Source organism: Cyanistes caeruleus, chromosome 18, assembly GCF_971803275.1.
Source record: "Cyanistes caeruleus chromosome 18, bCyaCae1.hap1.1, whole genome shotgun sequence".
In the NCBI taxonomy this organism is placed as follows: Eukaryota; Metazoa; Chordata; class Aves; order Passeriformes; family Paridae; genus Cyanistes; species Cyanistes caeruleus.
This window is the reverse complement of record NC_141718.1, coordinates 11,151,766-11,172,216: the sequence shown is the minus strand read 5'-3', so window position 1 is coordinate 11,172,216 and position 20,451 is coordinate 11,151,766. Positions and strand designations below refer to the sequence as shown.

Below are 20,451 nucleotides of genomic sequence, written 5' to 3'. Positions count from 1 at the left end.
CAAAGTTTGAGATGGGCTGGGTTTTGAAGCAGAACTACAAAAGGATTCATACAGATCTGAACATGGACTGGGTTGCTCAGCTATTTCGCTACCTTCCACGTAAAGTATTTCCACACATTCAAGTTGTTTCAGCTTAGTTTTCTAAGCTCTAGATTTTAGGTGATACAGCTTTTGCCTTGTAAAATAAGAAGCAGCTTTTATTTTGAAACAGCAGTGTTAAATTCCATGCCCCCAGCAAACTCAGCTGAATGCAATTCACACATTCAGTGTAATGCAGGCCCACTTTTATCTAAATAAGACCAAAAGAACCTGAGGACATAGATACAGGAGATTTTATTTAACATTGTGTACAAAGAAAGGCTACAAATGCCTTAAGACATTTTTCCCCCAAATACAGTTCTTGGATCCCTTTTTCATACCACTTTTCTCAGAAAGTTTAAAAAAAAAAAAAAATCCAGAATGACAATTTTTCCCTTTCCCCTTCTCTTTGGGTCTAAACTGAGAGGTGTTTAGCAGTATGGTTTCAACACTTTTCCATATTAAATTACTGGGATTAGATTTTCTTTCCCCAAAACAGAGCACTATGAGATACTGAAGCACTAGCAACAGCAGGATAAATTGTCAGAAACTGACTCCCTAACATGGTAGTGTTTAAAATAATGCCAACTGTATTAGCTCTGATGAAACCCAAAATTATCCAAACAATAACAAGTTGTTTGTCTCCTACATCTGATAATTTAGGACTAATTATATAATTTAATTGTATTTATATTTAAATAAATAGTCTTAACTCCTTTCCTTGGAATTCTTCATGGATTATAAACACTTATAATACTAGAGATAAGAACAAACTACACAACTTACATAGGCAAGAGAAGGCTGAGTTGTTTATTTTTTGCTGGACAGACACAGACAGGACAACATTTCAGTGTCCTGCTCTGAGATCATTTTTAAATTCAACATTTCATTGTGTTGCTTTTCAGTTAGCCCAACATAATAATTCCTTACCCTCTTTTTGCTACCTTGGTAATCACTTTTAGTACTTGTGAAACATTGGTCCCTGCATAGTTAAGTTTTATTCAGGATTCTGCAAGCTTTCTATGTGACTGTGAAACCTAAGACAAGACTTCTTTTAGGCTGTGAGAAGCAGTAAAGAAGGCAGGGAGTAGAAAAGGCTCTTGTGGAGAAATGACCTTTTGCTATTGCAGCTTTTACATTGCCGTCTACTATATATGAAATAGGTTTTAGATACAGATGCGTTTTCAGCTATTTGTATAATCCCAAATTACCACTGTCCCTGTTTCTCCCAAAATGGGATTAAAATAGAGGAATTTTGAGCTATTCTAAATCAGCATTTGATCACTTGGTTGGGTGCAGTAAGAAGGAACTCACAATTGCCTTCTGAGCCTCAGAAACTGCCCCAGGGGAGATGGGAGCACCCAAGCAGCAGCAGGGCCTCTGCTCTCTGGTGGGCTGGACCTGCTGTGACCCTCGCCTGGGGTCATGTTCAGGAAGCTGCTGGAGTCTCCTTGCAGGCAGGAAGCTGTTTTGTACACAAGCCTGCCCTTTTGTACATCCACAGGGATATAAAATGCCGTGTGGTGTAAATCATTCTGCAGATTAGAGAAACAATTCATGTGCAGAATGTCTCAGAACATCCTACCATTGGGGGAAAGACCACAGCAGTTACAAAAGCAAAAGCTCTAGCACAAAATAAAATTTTCTGTATTCTAGTGAACCATTTTTGACAAGAGGATTTGAACATGATTGTGATTAAGACAAAGCAGTAGAGCAAACACTTCTGCTAGTTGGGCATTCTGTAATTATATTAATTCCTAAATATACTTGAACAGCTGTCAATAATAGAATTTTACTTCGCTCACAACACAGCCCTCAACTTCAGCAGTACCTGGTACACTCAGCACAAAAAGACTGAAAATATTTTAATTATCTCCAGGGCTCTGCTCTCTAGTTCTGCTACAAACTGAACTTCTTGGTGTGATAGTTGCTACAGTGCAGAAAGATGTGAAGTGGTTCTGTTGGCAAAGGAGGGGTCTGTCTTACTCTGAGGTGAAACATGGCAGCAGGAAAAAAATGATGCAAAAACCTCTGCATGTTTTGCAGTGGTCTCCAGCAATGTCACTGTAAGATGGTAACACAAAGAGAATCAACAGTAGAGGCAAACTAGGTAATTTAATAATTTAATAATTCTCAACAAGAGCATTTATGAATTTGCTTAACCCAAAAGACATAAATCTAATTATATCGTCACGGACAGGAAAATCAAGACAACACATACACTCAGGTTTGCTTTGGTCCTATTGCCCCAATCCTTCTGTCATTACAATTGTTGTGGCATTTTATCCTTGCAACCTAAAACCAGACTTCTAGCTTAAACAATAGTCCAACTTTGTGGTTCTGGGAGCTTTTTGCTTCCTTGTGGTGGTGGTTCACCTATGATAACATACCTGTGCTATAGCTGCTGCCTCAGGGGGAAATGGTAGAGAGCAAGTGATAAGGTTTGCTTTCTTAGCACTAAACTGTGACTGTTCACTAGCAAGAAAGAGGGGTTGCAGCACATCAGAACTGTGAGGCTGCTGTAGATAAATTCCTGGCATTCCTGTGTTCATGTTTATTTACTGGCAAGAGAGCCTTTGCTGAGTTATCTAGGGCATGAGCCACCTTCTGGAACTCAAAATGAGAACCTCATTCTAGTCCCAAACAATGTGATCTTGAGCGATTCCTAATTTTGCTTCCCTTTTCCATTTATGTTGGTTTTCCCTAAAGATTGTTAAGGAACACTCTATTAACCATAAGTGCTTCCTTTGTAGCTTCTGTTGATTTTAATTTTTTAATTCTATCCAATTAGAAAGTTCATAGAACACACGTGAACATTTGTTTCATCCTAGTTCAGAATGGAGAATTGCTAATACTAGTCCAAGGCTCCAGTATCTCAGTTGTACAGGCCCTGTGTTAAAGGAAGGGAATGGTACCATGTTTATTTTTCTAATAGTAGTAGGACAATTTTAGCAAAGTCTACAAAGAAAAACATCACTGGAGTAGAAATTTAGGAGGGCATAAACAAGTGACTGTAAGAATTTGATTAATTTGATTGTATCTAGGAATTGCCCTTTCAGATTTTTCTTCTTCAAGGAACAGAAGAAGAAAGCCCCCAAGTTTCTCTAAGGAACCCCCGAGTTCCTGCACAAATATTTTGGTCTTCTGTTATTTTAAGTCCCTGTTATCTTGAATTAAAGTAAAAAGGGGAAGTTTTTCTTAAAACATTTCCCGTTTTATACTAAAATTTCCGTAAGAAGAATGCCACATCTGATAAAGTTATCCCAATAGGTGATCAAGCACTGAAAGAAAAGGATTACCTAGTGAGGAATTGGAGAAGGTTGGGGTTTTGCCATCAGACTTTAAACATTTTTAAAACCACACTGGTCAGTTTACATTTTATACACACTTGCAAGAATGGCACATTAAGGTAAATGAACACATTGTGATACCTTCCAGTGTTACACAGGTGACAAACTAATCTGGAGATCCACCTCTGCCTTAAGGAATAGTCCATTTGTTTAAATAACTCATAGAAAACTAACAGGAACAACCATATAACAGTTTTTAACAGGTAGAACTAATAAACTGTATAAATCCTGCACCTCCCATAAATATCCTCTGTGGTTCCACCACCTCATGGCCAGCACCACAAGGGCCGCGTGCTGCCGGACGATTCCGCGTGCGCGCGATGACGGCCAGAGCCGAGGCAGGCAATGGGCACCGGCAAGGACAGGCACCACACTGCTGGATTTTGCCCTTAGCTGATACACTGAAAAATAGCAGCATTAAAATACAGCCTGAAATAGCTTAGCTACTACCTCAACTTGTTAAAAATGTGCAAGAATAAAGAACACCAGCAGCATTTGAGTGGATGTATTTAAATTTGGTTTCCAATACTTCCCTCCCATACAAAGCACACGCAAACACAAAGCTGACTCTGAGCTAGTAACTATTATTTCTTGTCCATCTTTGAAAACTTTTCCCTTCATTTGCTTAACTTCTTAAAATTTTACTTAAAAACCTATTCAGTGTTAAAAAAAAAACCCACAAGAATTTTAAGTAGTTTCTAAATGCCAGGAAAACTGATGCTTATTTCCCTCTTTAAACTGGAGAGACATGGACTATCCTAATCACCTGAATTTCCTTAGATGAAAATTTAAACATTTCAGATTCCTGTTCCTGAAAGCAACATTTGTAGAAAAGTCTCTCCAATAAATTAGAAACTGAAGGAGTAAAATCTTCCAGTTCACACATAAAGGGTAACTTTTTCCTAGTTTGCTCTTGTATTGTTTATATTGTACCTTTTAACACAGAAAATTAAAAGAGTTCAGTTTTCTGACACAACTCACAAGGGAATGTATAAAAGGAGAAATCAGAAGGCCTTTTCTAAAGCCAAGTTTTGCATTTCCCTTTTTGTTTAAGAATGATAAGGCTTACTAAAAAATAAAAAAGTAAAAATAAAACACAAAACACAAAAAAAACTCTCCAAACAAACAAAAAACCCCAACCAACATCCCTGGGGAAAAAACAACCAAAACATAAAAGCCTTTTCGAAATACTTAATTTCTGAAAACATAAGACTATTGGAAAAAAAATATTTGCAAAATTAAAGGAAACTCAAGAAATCAATTCTCGTATTTCAAATCAGTCCATGATTTCATCATCAGCAATATGATCCACTATCTTTTCCAGCCCAAAATTACCAGCTTTGGGGAAAACATATTCATACTTAACGGAAATAATTAATGGGTTAAGTTAAATTAACTTTTTTCCCTGATCCACATGCCTGCATGTTAGATAACATTACATTAGAACTGAGCATTGAGAGACTGACAGCAACAACCTGTCACAGTAACCAAAGCAAAAGCAATTTTCTCATGGTTACATACTATAGATCTGTAATTTAATATTAAAATTAACTTCCTATATAAATAAAAATTAAAAACTTGGGCAAAAGTAAATTGGCACAGTCATTATGGTATTGCTTTCCAGTTTCAACACTGCAAGGAGCAGCCACAGATTCCAAACACCAAAGGAAAAGGCTATCACCCAGCACCAGGTGTAGCTTGGGTTTTTTCCCCCTTTTCCCTGAAGTCATGAGCAGTGCTCCTGCCTCAGGCCCATCCCTTGAGTGGGAGCAGGCAGGAGTGCAAGGATTGCTGTAGAGCTGCTGGGGAAAAGGGAGAACAAATACAGAGAAACAAACACTGAGAATGCTTTACTGCTCTGCAGGACATGGCTCAAGTCAATGCTTTTTCAGGATTGTGACTTATTTTTACCTTCAAACAGGCAAAAAATGAAAATAAAAATTAAAAAAAATCAAAATCTTAAGCCTTCAAGTTTCCTTGCCTTCATTCCCTCCCTCCCCCAAAAAGCACCTCCTACTACACACAGTTTTTTCTTTTTTGTGGGTTCAGAAGTTGGAATGTCATGGAAATACATACAAGAGAGAAGGAATTTCTAGTTGTACATTACATTACAAAGAGGTTTGCTCCCAGACCTAAGGAGGGAGGGATACTAAGCAATATTAAATTCCTATAAGAATCCTTACAAAGCATGCAAAATATTGATATACTCACAAAATTGAAATTTATATTTTTTCCTTTCTGATTTCGCAACTTCACAGTACAATAATTTCTAATATTCTGCAGCAGTCAGAATTACAGTGACTACAAAATCATTTCCCTTTATTTTTTTTCTATTTGCTTTAAATACTTCTTTGCTATTTTTTTTTAATTGAGTTTGCAGATCACCCAGCAGAAAATGTGCAATTCAGCACAAGAGTTGCTGTCTGTGTCATATTTCCCTCCAAATGATGTTGACAACCTACCAATCTTTCAAAATCTGTCCCTCCCTTCCCTTTTTGTGCCAATTCCTTCCCTTGTCTTCCAGCTGTACTTTTTTTCTTCTTGCCAGGATGATGATGGACAGATGCCACTAAATGGACGCTGCATAGCTGGGAAGGAGTAGTGGGGGCTGGAATAGTTTAGGAAAATGGCATCACTCCCACCCCCAGGATGTTTGGCACATCTGCTTCAGAGCCAGAATGCCAGCTCTGGATACCAGCAATTAGATTCTGCAGTTTCAATTCCCTGGACAAATGCTGCTGCCTTTTCCACCCCTGTAACTTCAACTGATTTAGGGAGGGAAATACGAAATTGGTGTTTGGCCAGACCTTTTGTTAGATGGAGTTCCACAGAAATTTCTCCACTGCTCTTAATTAAAACAGTTTGGAATTTCTGGAGAATCCACAATGCATGCTACTTGCTAGATTGTCCATAAAGTACATTCTGGCATTTTTTCAGAGTGTTTGTATCTATCAGAAAAAGACTCTTGTAGAAACAATGTACAAAGCCTCCAAAAATTCAAGTATCACAAAAAAGATGTTCTGATAAAAGTCTGGAGTAAGCAGCCAGCCAAACTGAGAGCCATTAACTTTTTTTTTTTTTAATCCACAAATTCTTCAATTACTTTTGCAGAGATAATGTATTTTCTTTGGAGTGTTGGGAATTAATAGTCTTCCCAATTAATTTTTATTAAATTTGGTGGGGTCTAAGGATTTCTATAGAAATCCTTCCTGGATAATATTGCCCCTGCTTTTATAAGCAAACAAACAAAAGAATCACTGACTACTATCCTCCCTGCCTCTCTTTAATTTGCTGTATTTATTTATTTAATTTTGTTGAGTCTGTCTCAACCCAACAAAACCCATCAGAAGTGCAACATAGGCAAGAGCAGGGCATCTCCTTCCCTGGGGTGTACAAACATTTCTATGGGAAGGGCTGGGTGAGCCAAAAAGCCATACAAACCAAAAAAAGAAACCAAACCTAGCTCCCAACCAGACAAAAGTTCTAGCTGTATGTAAAACTTTTTGATTTAAAACCATATTCAAATCAAGACTTGAATTTCTGTGGAGAGAATTTTAGATCCCTTCTCTTCTCCTTCCTCTTGCAAAGCAATGCTATTTTTTGTGGCCTCAAACAGTACTTGAAAAACAGCAGTTATTAAAGACACAGTTGTGATATATCCTTTAATGCCCCCTCTCCCAAAAAGGGGTGTCCTATCAAGTGGTCCAGTAGAAATCTTGAAGTTTCTTTATGATAAATTAAATCCATAAAATGAGGAATACCTTCTGTCACATTCCCAACAAGAATAATCGCCGCACTCCCTGGTGCATTTGTCCAAGTGTCTATTGCTCCTTCTAGTGGAGATTCCGCACAGCTCCGTCTCCGGTCGGTTCTGGTTCTGCCAGCACAAGGGGGTTTTTTCTCCATTCTCTCCAGCTTGTGTCTGGTTAAACAGCAGAAGCATTGAGGGCTGGAATTCCCCAGCACAGGAACAGGCCAGTCCCAGGAAACACCACTCATCTTTTTCCCAGGGTGACAGTTATGCCAAAAGCAGTTTGTGTCCTGTTGGTACCACAGGCACCTACACCTCTGTGGAAAAGAGAATGCTTTGCCTCTTGCTGTCTGGGGTAGGGATAGTCTCTAGCTGCAGGAAGTACAGAAGAACTTGAACCTGGAAAGAGAAATTACAAGGTAGTTCAATAAAGCCCTGTAAAAACTCATTCTTATCATGACTATGTGAGAGCTGGTGATACAGCTCTCTCTGGGACACCTAGCAGCTGTGTATTTCATACACTGTATAACAGCACTAGAAATAGTAGAACTTGCAGTGCTTCAGAGATACTCTTTATAGATTCCAGGTGGAACAATGGTGCTGGTGGTTCCAGCACAGAAAAAATTCAATCTAGAATTTGCCATTACACAACAGAGAAACCAGTCTGACTCAGTGACACAGGCTCTGTCACTGAGTGCTCCAATCCTCTGCATAGCCTTCAAAGGCAGCAGTGGCTCAAGAATTTTGTTGTGCATCAGTGAAGGTGGTTTAAGTGCCAAGGAGCATTGTGGAAACACTGTTGATTCTTTTATCCCAGGCCAGCAGCATGGTGCTGGGACACAACTCCCCAAAAACTGTTCCCATGCACAAGCACACACAGGATGCACACACACAGACATTCCTTCATGAAAAAGGAGCTGTATTCATACAGATGCAAATGATCTGCCTGAAGGAACACTGTCCTACAGACAGGCTAAAACGTCTTTGTGAGGACAAAAGCTGTTTTATGTTTATCCAAAAAATGACCATGAAAACCCAGTGGGGTCACTGAGCCAGGCCTGCCACAGGACTGTGCTTTCTGAGAAAGTGTCTTCACAAGATGGAGTGGCATATTCAAGATTTTACCTGGGACATGACTTCTAGTGACCAGCTGTCAGTCATTGTGATGGGCTGGGTTGGGTTAGCAGGGATTTTACTGTCCTTCTCTGAAGGTCTGAGCAGTGTTGGTCCAAAGACAGTGGCAAGATTATGCAGGGACATCTTGTTCACGCTTTCCCTCTCAGCAACCCTGGGAGAAGAAACAAAGCACATGGCAGACCTTCATAAATAGATCTAAGTTTTATAAATGAGAAACTGAGGCACAAAGTTTAAAATATTTGCCCAAGGGCAGGAAAGTCTGCAGCAGAAACACAAGTAGAGCCCAGATTTCCTGGATCTTAATCCAGAATCTCCTAAGAAGATCTTTCATGTCTCCAGGGACAGTCTCTGGTATGTACAACATACTTATGCAAATTAACACACTGGGCAAGCATTAAACCAGCTTATTGCATTAATGTCAAATGCATGGCAATACTTTTTCACAGTTACAACCATATTACAAAGGCATAGACAAAATCAGACAGACTTCACTACAAAAGGAACTGACAACTGCAGTTAGGCAAAGTGCTGGAATTAAAAAATTGATCATACTGTATTTCAGACACCTTCTGAGACAGGGTCCCCTAGACCTTAACTATGGCCAGAGCTTCATGGTTCATACAAAAACCTTTCCTGGTCTTGGTATCCCGATGCAGGTGAAGTCTCAGTGACATTTCAGCAGGAATTTGCATTTGTGATAGATAAGCCCTGACTCTTTTGTTACTCCTTTCCTCCAGTTCTAATCCTTTTTCAGTATGAGTGGGAATGGAATTCAGGATTTACTGCCTCACTAAGTGAGTATGAGACAATAGTTATCTGATGAGCGTTCACAGCAGATCAGCAAATACTTCTTCATTTCTCTGATTCAGCAGGTATTTAAAGAAAAGGCTCCACTTTTCAAATAGCCAGGCTATTAAATTCTCAAGGAACCACATATTACCTTTTTAAATGGTCCAGAAGGAAAAGGAATGTCACAAGGTTGGGTTCTGGAAGTGATAGCAACAGATTCAACATACAGCTCTCCTTTGCAACAGGATCTGAAAGTGCTACAAAACAGAGAACAAGACATCACCACAGGCAGGGAATTTGAATCTGACTGAGCCATGTCCCAGGGCAGCCACTATGGATGGTCCCAAAAGGACTGTGACTACATCTTCATAGGCTGGAAGGTCACAGTTGCACATCAATACCCCAGGCATCTCGTCCCTTTATTTCACAAATGCATTAAGAATCCTTTTCTCTTAAGCAGTTCAAGTGCTTTGAGGCTTTCAATCATTGATGTTTTTCTCTGCATCAAGATAAGATGAAGTACACATCCCCCTCCCCTCCAAAGGGGACTTCCCTGAAGCCTGCCTGGGCAGTGATTGTACACAGCCCCAGCAGGCAGGCTGGCATTCTGACCTGAACCTCTCCTTCAGAAACCTGGGCTTTTGCAGTTTGCAGAACAGCACGGCAAGCGCCTATATTGCACCGTGTGGGAAGGCAATGTCATTCCGAGCTCCGTTCCACTCCCCTCACAGCTTGTCCAACACCATAAATATGGGTTTTAGGATGCTTTAAGAGCAGCCTCCTATAGAAGAGTCTCAAGGGTTCCTTGTGCTGCACCTACCGATGCCTTCAGCGAAGTTGGGGTACAGTTCATCTGTGAAGAGCGGTTCCGGCAGCTCCCGGAAGTACAGTTTGAGGGTGCCTGCAATGGCATTAACGTCCATCTCACTCATCATCACTGACACATCCTTGTTATCTGAAAGAGGGGAGAGTAGAGGAAGGGTAAAGGAACTGCTGGCCTTGCATTCCTTCTTTTCCTTGCTTTGGGTCTGTTTATCTTTTGTCTCTGCCCAAATAGCTGGGAGTTTTCCTGTTTACATTTCTCCAGATTAAATGAGCAACCTTCTAGCTGAGAAGCCCTGCACAAATGACTGCAAACACTTCATTGCTTTACATCAGGCCAGGGAACCTCACACTCCCAGGGCTAGCTGTGCTGTGCCAGCGACCCCGGCCTCATCTGAACAAGCCCTACTTGTCTGTATTTATATGCATTTCAACTTTTATTACTGACAGCAGTTGTTATTCCAATTCCCTGCCTCTAACAGCTTAGAATAAGAGATTCTGAGATTCTCTAACTCCCTGTTGAGTGTAGCTAAGACAATTCAGGGCTTATATTTCAGTCCTATTACTATTAAGAACAAAAAAAAATCTCCTCTCCATAAACTAAACACAAACCAGAACTGGTTTCATAAAGCAGTCTAAGCCAACATTTAACAGAATTTTAAAAATTTGTTTTAACATTCTTTAAGGATTTCTATTAATTTGGGCACCTCACTACAGTGAAGAAATTATGACTTCTGATTGCTGATGTTTCCCCCCAGAGAGGTGTCTACTATTTACAAAGATTTGGCAAGGCAGGTAAAGCCATCGTTTCATGTCTACTGGGAAGAATAAAAAAAGCATGGTTTGGTACAAGGATCCATCCTTCTCTATCTCCTGGGTTATATCAGTAAATAAAATATTCGGCCAGGGTTAAAATTATTTTCCTTGAGTGAGAATATCTGCATCTTAATGTTTCTTGGGCAACATAAGATTAAAAATAGCACAGCCACCTGACAGGGTGCTCAGGTGGATTCTCACAGAGCAAAGGGAAAAATCAGACAAATACTTACTGACATCAAAGGCAGCTTTCAAAGCCTGGATGTCGGTTGCAACCCCAGAGACGCGGTAAATCCCCACCTCCTCCATCCCGCGCCGCTCGATCTCCTCCACGCACTGCCGCACAATGTACGGCACCTTCGACCTCTCTCTCCTGAAGAAAGCCGGACAGAAGAGCTCAGTTTAGCCCAGGCCCTCTGTGCCTGTTCCCCAGCCAGCCAGGATGGCTACAAGCACCCCAACGTTTCCCTGTGCAAACCTCTTCTGCAAAATGGGGTGGTAGGAATTCTGAGCAGGCAGTCAGGACTGAACTGAAAAACTCCTTTTAAAAGTGGAGGGGGTTTTCTGACTGTCTCAGCCTGGCTCTGGCTGTTCTGCAGCTTCCCTGAGCATTTGAGCTCTCGGCCAGGTCCCAGTGCCCCTAGAGCCTGCAACTCTGCCCAGGTAAAGAGAGGGTTCCCAAACAGCCCTTGGATACATAGCAACTCTGCTGCTTTCAAACTGATACAATTCCATGGGGAGGAAATTCCACACTTCCCAAACCCTACAACAGAACAAACAGGTTTCTGCTGGCAAATGATTCATGACAAAAGATCAGGGGTTAAAATAATACAATGGGATTCAAAGACCTTGAACATTCTTGATTATGGAAAGGAAACATCACTGTTCAGTGGCTCTGGAAATTTGTGACCATGTCAGCTATCTACAGAGAAGGCAAAGGCCAGGGGGATTTCTGGAATTCAGAGGAGTGATAGGCTGTCAGTAAATGGCCTGTGTGCACATTAGCTTTTATCTCTGCAAAAAATGAACCTCATAGATTGTAAAGCATCTCCTGTCTGCAGCCACATCTACACTCCTACACTAGTGGAGCAGGCTGGACTGCCAAACCCCTCATGGGGACACAGGCAGGTGAACCCACTGGCCAGTTGTCTTCCTGAAACACAACAGGGAGAAACGTGACCCATCAGCTCACTTGGTGACAATGGCAATCTTGACCCCAAACACGCCGGTCTGCTTGCGGGACGGCATCCTTTTCAGGCTGAACTCCCGACTGGTGAACTTCACTGATAGCTTCACTTCCACCTGAACCAAAGAGAACAGCTGTTACTTTTTAAACATTTTCTTTTTTTTTGTTTTTTCATGCTGCAATGAAAAGCAAAGAAATAAAGCCCACACGAGGTACAGAAGCAGAGCTAATTTCTGTTTGCCACACTTACCCCATTCATTGAGATGACTGTGCGCTGCCAATCTTTGTCCTGCAGTGCCTGTGGGTCCAGCTGGAAAACAGAAGTTACCCATGAGCTAGGAACAGACTTCAGAGAAACCAGCTAGCCTGGAAGGCTTCTGCAAGTGAGCAGAGCATGATCACTTTTACCTTGCTGTTTCTTTTCCATAGGATAACCCACACTCCAAAGTTTCCCTGGTTTCAGAGGAAACCAGGTTTTGAATACTGTGCAGTTCTCTAAACAGGGCTGATGGGGGTTCATACACATGGAAAACCCAGCAACACGAGAGCAGTGTCTGCTCAACTATAAAGGCAACCTCAGGGAGCACAACCATTGTTTGAATCTGCTGAGAAATCATGAAAAGTTATCCTTCAACCAGCCTATTCCTTTTAATTTCTATTTGAGCATAGAGGCAAGAAGAACACCAGGCCCTGCTATTGCAAGCATTCATTAAACAGAAACAAATTCCAGTCTCTCATTTTCAGCTTTGCTTGATCTCAAGTAAACAGTGATGAGGCTGGGGAGAAGCTGACTCAAGTTCTAGAACATCACCCAGCAGTTCCACTACTGCCTTGGGAGAGCCCAAACACATCTGAAGGCCTGAGGAGTGGCACTGAGCTCCAGGGAGGCTGGCAAGAGAGAGGAGGAGCTGTCTGCCCTGAGGCTTCATCAGCCATTGGCACCAGCCAAAGCAAAAATTCGGTGCCTCCTGAGACAGCTTTGTAACACTTGGCTCTTGAACACAGAGGCACAGTAAGAACAGGAAGAGGCAACTGCAGCAAACTCTGTTTTGGGTTTACTGCTGTCAGCAAACAGATAGTCATAACCAGAGCTGCTTTGCAGCACAGCTCCCCCCTCTCACAGAGTCCTGTGCAGGGCCAGAGAGCTCTGGCAGGGGAGGGAAATGCTGGAACAATGGCAGCTGCAGGAAATTCTGGGAAAGCTTAGACACGGTCATGGTTGCACTCAGATCATCAACAGAGCAGCCCAGTGCTGGTGACAACTACAGAGACAAGCCCACCCATGCCCTTCCCCACTCCCCAAAGAAAGGCAAGCAGCAGAGAGTAAAGTTCCTCCCTGCTTCCTCCCACTGCAGAGACCCCAGCAGCAACAGAACAAGTGAGGCCAACCTTATCCCTGCGCGCTCTGTTACGGACGTGAGCCCACAGCGGGATGCTGCCAGCACACACATGCTTCCCTGTCGAACTGGACCGGCTCCTGTAGGTGCAACGCTGGCAGAAACTCCTGAAGAGCCCTTGTAAGGAATTGTCAGTAACCAGCAGCTCCCACATTTTGGGATTGTGCAGAGGTCCAGGAGGCCAATGGGCAGCAGTGCTTGGCTTCAGTGCCTCAGCAACCCCAAACACAGGACTGCTCGCCAAGGGGGTTCGCTTTTAACTCCGGCAGAGCAGATCCGCCCCCGCCTGTGGGGCTGGCCAAGAGCCCTACGAGCTGGCCAGTTTCTAGGCTGTTCTACCCTGCACTTCCGTGCTGGAAGTTTGACTTCTTTCAACAACTGAATTCTTTCCCAGAATCAAGAGGAAACCATTTCTGAAGTGTCTGGTTTCCTATGAGGAGCAACCATGCTAAGTATTCCTGAAAGCTTGATCTCCAGCTCTGAAGAGTCATCTGGTTAAGCTGCCAAAATGGCCCTGCTGATGGACACAGCCAATCCTCTTGCTGGGAACCAGTTTTCCATATGCTTTTAGAATGGAGTCACTGAGGGTATTATTTATAGCAGGGAGCTATATTATTTATAGCTTAAGACTAAAGGGGAAAGAAGGTTTGAATATTTGCCAAAAACTTTAAAGGAAGAGTCCAGCAGACTCCAGTTACAGTTTATTTAAGCTAACAGGTATTACTGGATATGTCTCAGTAATGACCAGGGAATTCCTGCCACTGCACAAAACAAAAGCAAGTAAATAGCTATTGAAACCTATGAGCCAAACACCATCCTGCTCTGTCTCAAGAGTGACTTTGACACTGCTGCAAAGGACAAGCAGAAGCAGAGTGCTGGAGCTGAGAACTTGCAAAGACTTTTCCTTGGTGATGCTGAGAGCTCACAGAGACTTTTCCTCGCTGGTTAACTGCTGGGGCTGAGCCAGGCCTACGAATAAACCTCCACGTACCTGCTGCTCCCTCTTGCTCCCTTGTTTCTGAACTCTCCTGCAGAGCTGGCAGGACCCCTGCACTCCCTCCTACTGTTTGACTCCTGCTTGTACTGAATGGGACAGCCAAGGAGAACAGGCACCAGGGCTGGCTGATCCAGCCAACCCTGCATAAATCACTGGCAATAACAACAGCAATTAAGGGGAAAAAATCCCAAACTCCTCCAAGGTGCTTTTTAAATAACAAAGCAAAATGATGGAAGCTATTAGAAGAGCAAAGCTTGAATAAACTCTCAGCAACATTGAGACAGGAAGATCAGGTCTAACAGTCTGGTAAGTCACAGTAGGACATAACAGAGTCAACAGGAAACCAAGAACTGTCACTGGGACTTCAATCAAGCTGCAGTCGTGGTCCCAAGTGATGACTGACCTTCTGAGGCCAGGAAGAGCAACAGAGGGAAAGGGCAGCTGGAGCAGGCAAAGAGAGAGCACACTGAGGACAGTGAGCTAGCAAGAATGATGCTCCAGCATAGAGGACAAATGGGGCCATGCTGTCTTCTGGCCTAATTTGAAAATCAGTGACCTGAAAGAAGGGACACTGAGTAGAATAATGCAATCCATGGCCAGCATGGCAAAGGGAGGCAGCTCTGAGCAAGCTGTGCCAGCTCAAGCAGGGACTGTGCAACTGCTGTCTGCATTTGACAGTGGAATTTACTGCTCATCTACACAGTTCCCCCAAACAGTTGCTTGGTTTGAGTGACCTGCCCCATCTCCATTGAAAGAGAGCCACTGTGTTGTTTCCATGCTCTGTGCAAATAGGACAGACCTGCTAAACCCTCACAGGCTGTATCACATGGGCTTGTTTGCACAGTCCCCACCAAAAGCTCATGCTGAACAGGAAAATACAAACCAACCACGCTGTCTGTTTGCTGCTCCCTCCAGTCCCCCTGTGGCCTTTGGTATTTGGAGTGGTAAGCAACAGCCCCAAATTCACTAATGAATCAAGCCAATACCTCTCTGTGTCCTACCCAAAACACAGGAGAACAAAGCAGCTCAGCACCACAGGGGTTTCTGAGTGCAGGTCTCTGGCCCTTGTAGCAGCTCAGCACTGAATTCAGACAGGGCACAGCGGGCAGGAAAGGCTGAGACTGCACAGCAGCATGGTGAGAACCTGGAAAAAGGCAAACTGGGGATGCTGCTCTGGCAAATGCAAGGCAGGCACTAGGAAGGGTGTCTATGCTCTAGGGAACCACTATAGAGAGCTTGATCATGATTTCTTTTTTTCCCAGAAAGAAAAGAAAGCATGCTAAAGGAGAGAAAAGCAAAGAAGCCTCAGTAGAAATGAAAGAGCATGGACTGCAGAACATTAAGGTTAGTGTGTTTTATATATTCACTCACATTACTTCTTCCCTTTATTACATTTCCCAGGCAACTTTACACTCCATCAATTTTGAATTGTAACTGATGTGACATACATGTTGTCAAAGTCTCACTGCTGCTGGGAACTCCCAGTCCTGCCATAACCCCATTCTTCTCACAGCTCCCCACTGACAGGTTAATCTTTCTCACCATCACCCTTTAGCCATGACCCACTGCCTTCTTCATTTCCCCCCCTATTTTCATCGCTGGGACAATGTTCTGCTTCAGCAAACTGTTTAAACAAGCTTGAGTGAGTAAAAGGTTTCCAAGTTAACACTTGGGAGGTACAGCATGGGACAATCTGGTTTACACAGAAAACAACTTAATGCCTGAAATAGCCATGGGCACTGCTATGAGACATCCCAGATAATTAAGATAAGAGTGATTGTTTTGCAAGGCAACAGAGGAATGGTGCTGCTCCACAGAATGAGTGATCTAAGGTCACATCCTCCCTGATTTTCCAGCACTGCTGTGAGGGAGAAGGAAATATTTCGCTTGAGGTGATCATGCAGAAAAAGAAAACAACAAAGGAAATAGCATTTTTAGGAGGCACCAGTGGGAGGAGCTGGATCACAGGGCGAAGTATCACTTTACTCAAGCACTGTTCCCAAGGCTGGTCCTGCTGACAAATGTGCCCACTTAGTACAGTCTCAACACCAAACAAAAGGCTGCTACACTCCAAACATGGGCATGTGTCTGTCATGTGGAGTGCAAACTTCAAGGAGCCAAAGTGCCAAAGAGGGACTGCAAGGCAGAAGCAGAAAGAAAAGCCCAGGGTGCTCACAATGAGAGGGGCTTATGCCCACAGCTGAACTAAACCTCACATTTCCTCCCATCATGTGATGTCCATTCTGTTCTCCTTTAGTCCCCCAAGTAATTTCAGTCTCCCAGTGTACCCAAGAACAGTATTTCTCATGCCTGGGGTGCACCAGGAGCCCCAGCCATGTGTGCCAGCCAGTTCAACACTGCACACCCAGCACTGCTGTGCCCAGGTCTGCTGAGGACTTCACTTCTACATTTACAAGAGGTTCTCCCACACTAAAACCTCATGGCTTTATGTTTCAGAGATAAAAAACTTGCAGGCTGGCAGGAAAGAAGCAGCTCTTGCATCTGGCTATAAAGACAGGCAAATAAAATATTCCATAGGAAAAGAAAATATGAGCAATGGGAGCTATTAAAATTGCTGCCCATTCCTGGAAACTTGTGACTACATGGACCAATTTCCAGCCTTCCTTCCTTCACTGCCTTAATGTAACGGAGAGATTTAATAAACATTTTTACAGCCAAAACAGTCCTCGTCTCCTTGATTGTCTTCATCACTGAGGCTCAGTATTTGGTGAGTCAGAATTCCCAGTAGTGGGAAGTTGCGTATTTACAATAATACTTGGCTTAACAATACACTGCAATTTAGCCAACAGAGAAACCTCTCTGCTTTTATAAACATGAGGATGCAGGCACGACTCTTCATGTTCCCAGAGTTTTTAACTAGAGGGAATTTATGAAACAAGAATCCTCCCCAACTTCATAGACCCGGCCTTTAGACAGACAGACTTGGGCTGAATAATGACAGTGCAACAACAAATCAGAAAGCTCAGGATAAACTACAGGTAAACAAAATTTGATATAAAAGTACCTAGAAGAACATTGCCAACTTTCAGCCACAGGCTGAAATCAGATTTTGTTTTTGCATTATTATGGTTTCTTAATAGAGAAATAATGTTTACTTCAAAAATAGAACTAAACCAAAATCAAAACTTTTAATAATTTTTATCAACCCAAAAATCTCACCAGACAATCTCACGACAATGAAATTGTGTTTGAAATCCATGATGGGACAGAACTCACTGAAAATTAAAAGGTTACTCTGGCAATTCATCAAGTTTCTTTATAAATTGCAAAGGGGATTTACAGAAAGCAAGATAACTTTTGAATATGCCAGTACAACAGAATGCAACATTTGTACATTAATTAAAAACATTTTAATTGATTTTTTTAATCTTCCCACTAATTAGGTGTCTTTAAAAGAATCAAGAGGCAATTAACATTTAACTGCCATCAAAGAGTATTTCTGCTTAAAGCATAAAATATATTTACAGAATATACAATTTCTGTGCATAAAAATGCCCATGGCTGTGAGAAGGAAAAAACTGCCAAAAATTGGAAAGATTTTGTTCGTTTTTTTTTTTTTTTAATCTTTCTGTGTAAAATATTTGTAGAATTTAGCAGGTCAGTGATTTCAGGGTTCTCTGTTATGAGCACACAAATCTCCAGGGCATTTCAGGGCTGAAAACTTGCTCTTTTGTAGTTGCTCAGCTCCGTGGAAAATAGCCTTTGTTAGCTGAAGGGACATAGGGATTTCTGGTCAGCTGAGACACACACACACAGGAGATACCCTGTGCTGGCATTTATTGATCTGCACACGAGCTCCATTCCAAATCCCACCATGCATTTGAGACAAAAGCTCTCCCTGAAAACAGGACACAGGGAAAGAAGAGGCCTGATCAAAGTCATTTAGGCAATGAACCCCACCAAAGGTGGGATGTGATCCCACAGGCCACCCTCAGCCCAAGCTGCTTCTGCAATCCCACAAATGGCCTTGGCCTGCATGACCAGTGCCAGGGAAAGCTGTCATCCACAGGGAAATGGACAGCCAGACCTAAATGGAGGGGAACTGCTGAGATCTTTAAACATGCCAGAAAGGAAAAGGTATCTGGGCAGGGTCTCTGTTCTGTTCAACAGCCACTCCAACACAAAGAATGTGCCTTCAGAGCAGGCATTTAAACCCTCCTAAAGCTGTGGACAGACAGAGCAACAAATTGGAAGAAGATGGGGGACATATGTTCCCCATGTTTTCCTCCACACATGGCCTGATTTCTCCTACATCCAGCTTTAGTGCTCTATCACAGCAGCTCTCCAAGAGCAGCAGCCCTTTACAATCATCACCTCCCCCACTCTATTACACATCTGCCACACAAAGTGTCCCAGGCCGACTCTCAGCAGTGGAAATGTTCCTCGGATGCTGCGTGCTGTCATGGATGCCACACTCTGGCCATGGCAGTCACTAGGACAGTCAGGCTGTCCCTGGGCCTGGCCAACACATCCATCGGCTTCCAGCACACACAGATGGCAGCCTTTCTGCACATGATTTACAGAGTAGAGAGAATGTTCTTGCATCCTCCTGTCACAAATGAAGCATCCTCACCAGTGCCCAGGAGCACTGCAGTTCCTATACACTGCTGTGGAAGTTTAGAAGTTAATGGGTAAATGAGAGATCAAAACAAGCAGCTATTCCGTAAGGGAATATGCTAGAGCAGGCACAGGGCACAAAGCAAGAGGGACAAAGCTGCTGATTTCCTGCCTGTGAATAACACTGTGTACCTCACTATATGAGGGAAAAATCTTCAGTGCTGAGACAATCAGAAGGCAGAAAGAAACCTCTGCGGTGAACTCCAGGATTCAAAAGTCCTGTGATGTTTTGCAGTAAGGGTATCAGGAATGAGTTGAGCAGTCTTACCTGGATCTGTCCTTTCCCCATGATGCGATCTGTGCTCTCTCCATCCTCTTTGGTGAGCTTGGTTTTGTTGTAGCACTTTTCATAGCACAGAATCCGCAGTGTCTGTGAGCCCTCCAGCTCAATCTCAAACTCCTGCAGGGCACCAGGAAAGGAAAGAGCAATTGGCATCACAAGAGGACACCAGTCTCAGAATAATCAATACAAGTCTTCTTAATACTCATCAGAAGAACACTTAAAGACTGGCCAAAACCTCCTCCCTACCAGAACTGGTCTAGAAATAAGCTGAAATTGTATTTTGTATCTATAAGGTGGTCAAATTGGAGACTAAGATGGTTTACTCCTTAGTCAAGTTTCACATGTCTCAGCAAAGCATTATTCAAAGACACAAATTTGCTCACCTTCCTTGTAAGAAATTTTGCTCACCAGCAGGTCTGGGTTGGCTGTAAACAAGCAAAATGTCTATAGCTAATTCTCACCCTCTCAACAAATAAACAAAACCATCTCCTTCAAAATATTTTTACTTGCGTCTTTAAATGAATTATCAAGCATGCATCTGTTTAAAATACTGGACAAGACTCTTTGTCCAACTACTGCTCATCCAAGAGAAAATCTTCTGCAAGCCCTGAAAGCCAAATGAACCTGGCAGAAAAGTGTTTCCTGAGAAGCAGCATATGCAGCACAAGCACTGAGCATGAAGCAGCCTCTTCCATTGGCAGGTCTTCTTTCCATCATGCACTGATGTTTGGCACACGGAACAAGTCACATCAAGAAAAATCAAACCCACCTCGTTCCAGTTGGGCTCCGTGGTGTCTCTGTAAACTCTTGTTTTGGCCTTGTTCACAAAGTACCCAAAAGAATCCACCTCTAATGTGCAGTACAAATCTGAGGAGGGGAGACAGGGACAAAAATGTTTAAAAAGTATCTAGAATCTCCTAACTTGCATTAATCACTTGTACAGGGTGCCTTCATTTCTGTCATCTCTGTATTAGTACCAGTAATACCATCCCATACATATGTTCCTTCATCAGCCCAGCTGTCCTCAAGAAGCTCTGTTACCTTTTTTGATCCTTCTATAAAGTAATTTCCCTGAATTTTAACACTACTTTCTTCCCAACAAAAATTCCAGATGTCATACAACACCTTCCGTACTTTCACTGTGAAACAAAATATAGCTGAAAGAATTCAGGGTAAGAGCTGACTTGTTTCTAGAGCAGCTGGGTAA

The 20,451-nt window shown here is 42.6% G+C and overlaps 1 protein-coding gene and 1 long non-coding RNA gene across 4 annotated transcripts in view; one reads left to right on the top strand and one right to left on the bottom strand.

Moving 5' to 3' along the window:
- LOC111936629 (uncharacterized) overlaps positions 1 to 20,451 on the top strand; it is a 63,331-nt gene that overhangs the window by 3,252 nt on the left and 39,628 nt on the right. For 2 of the 3 annotated variants that reach the window (XR_002868288.2, XR_015277710.1), the window contains exon 3: positions 15,586 to 15,667. This is a non-coding gene — a long non-coding RNA (uncharacterized LOC111936629). Of the gene's footprint in view, positions 1 to 15,585; positions 15,668 to 16,780; positions 17,007 to 20,451 lie in introns of those variants that run through there. The other variant, XR_015277709.1, reaches the window with a different exon arrangement.
- Positions 315 to 20,451, bottom strand: part of BCR (BCR activator of RhoGEF and GTPase) — a 98,216-nt gene continuing 78,079 nt past the window's right edge. The window contains exons 16-24 of the mRNA XM_023937679.2: positions 20,014 to 20,111; positions 19,230 to 19,361; positions 12,180 to 12,239; positions 11,936 to 12,045; positions 10,977 to 11,116; positions 9,926 to 10,060; positions 9,257 to 9,362; positions 8,305 to 8,467; positions 315 to 7,578 (exon numbers count right to left, since the gene is read on the bottom strand). Of these exons, the coding sequence (XP_023793447.2) occupies positions 7,489 to 7,578; positions 8,305 to 8,467; positions 9,257 to 9,362; positions 9,926 to 10,060; positions 10,977 to 11,116; positions 11,936 to 12,045; positions 12,180 to 12,239; positions 19,230 to 19,361; positions 20,014 to 20,111 (1,034 nt within the window). The 3' untranslated portion in view covers positions 315 to 7,488. The remainder of the gene's footprint in view (positions 7,579 to 8,304; positions 8,468 to 9,256; positions 9,363 to 9,925; positions 10,061 to 10,976; positions 11,117 to 11,935; positions 12,046 to 12,179; positions 12,240 to 19,229; positions 19,362 to 20,013; positions 20,112 to 20,451) is intronic.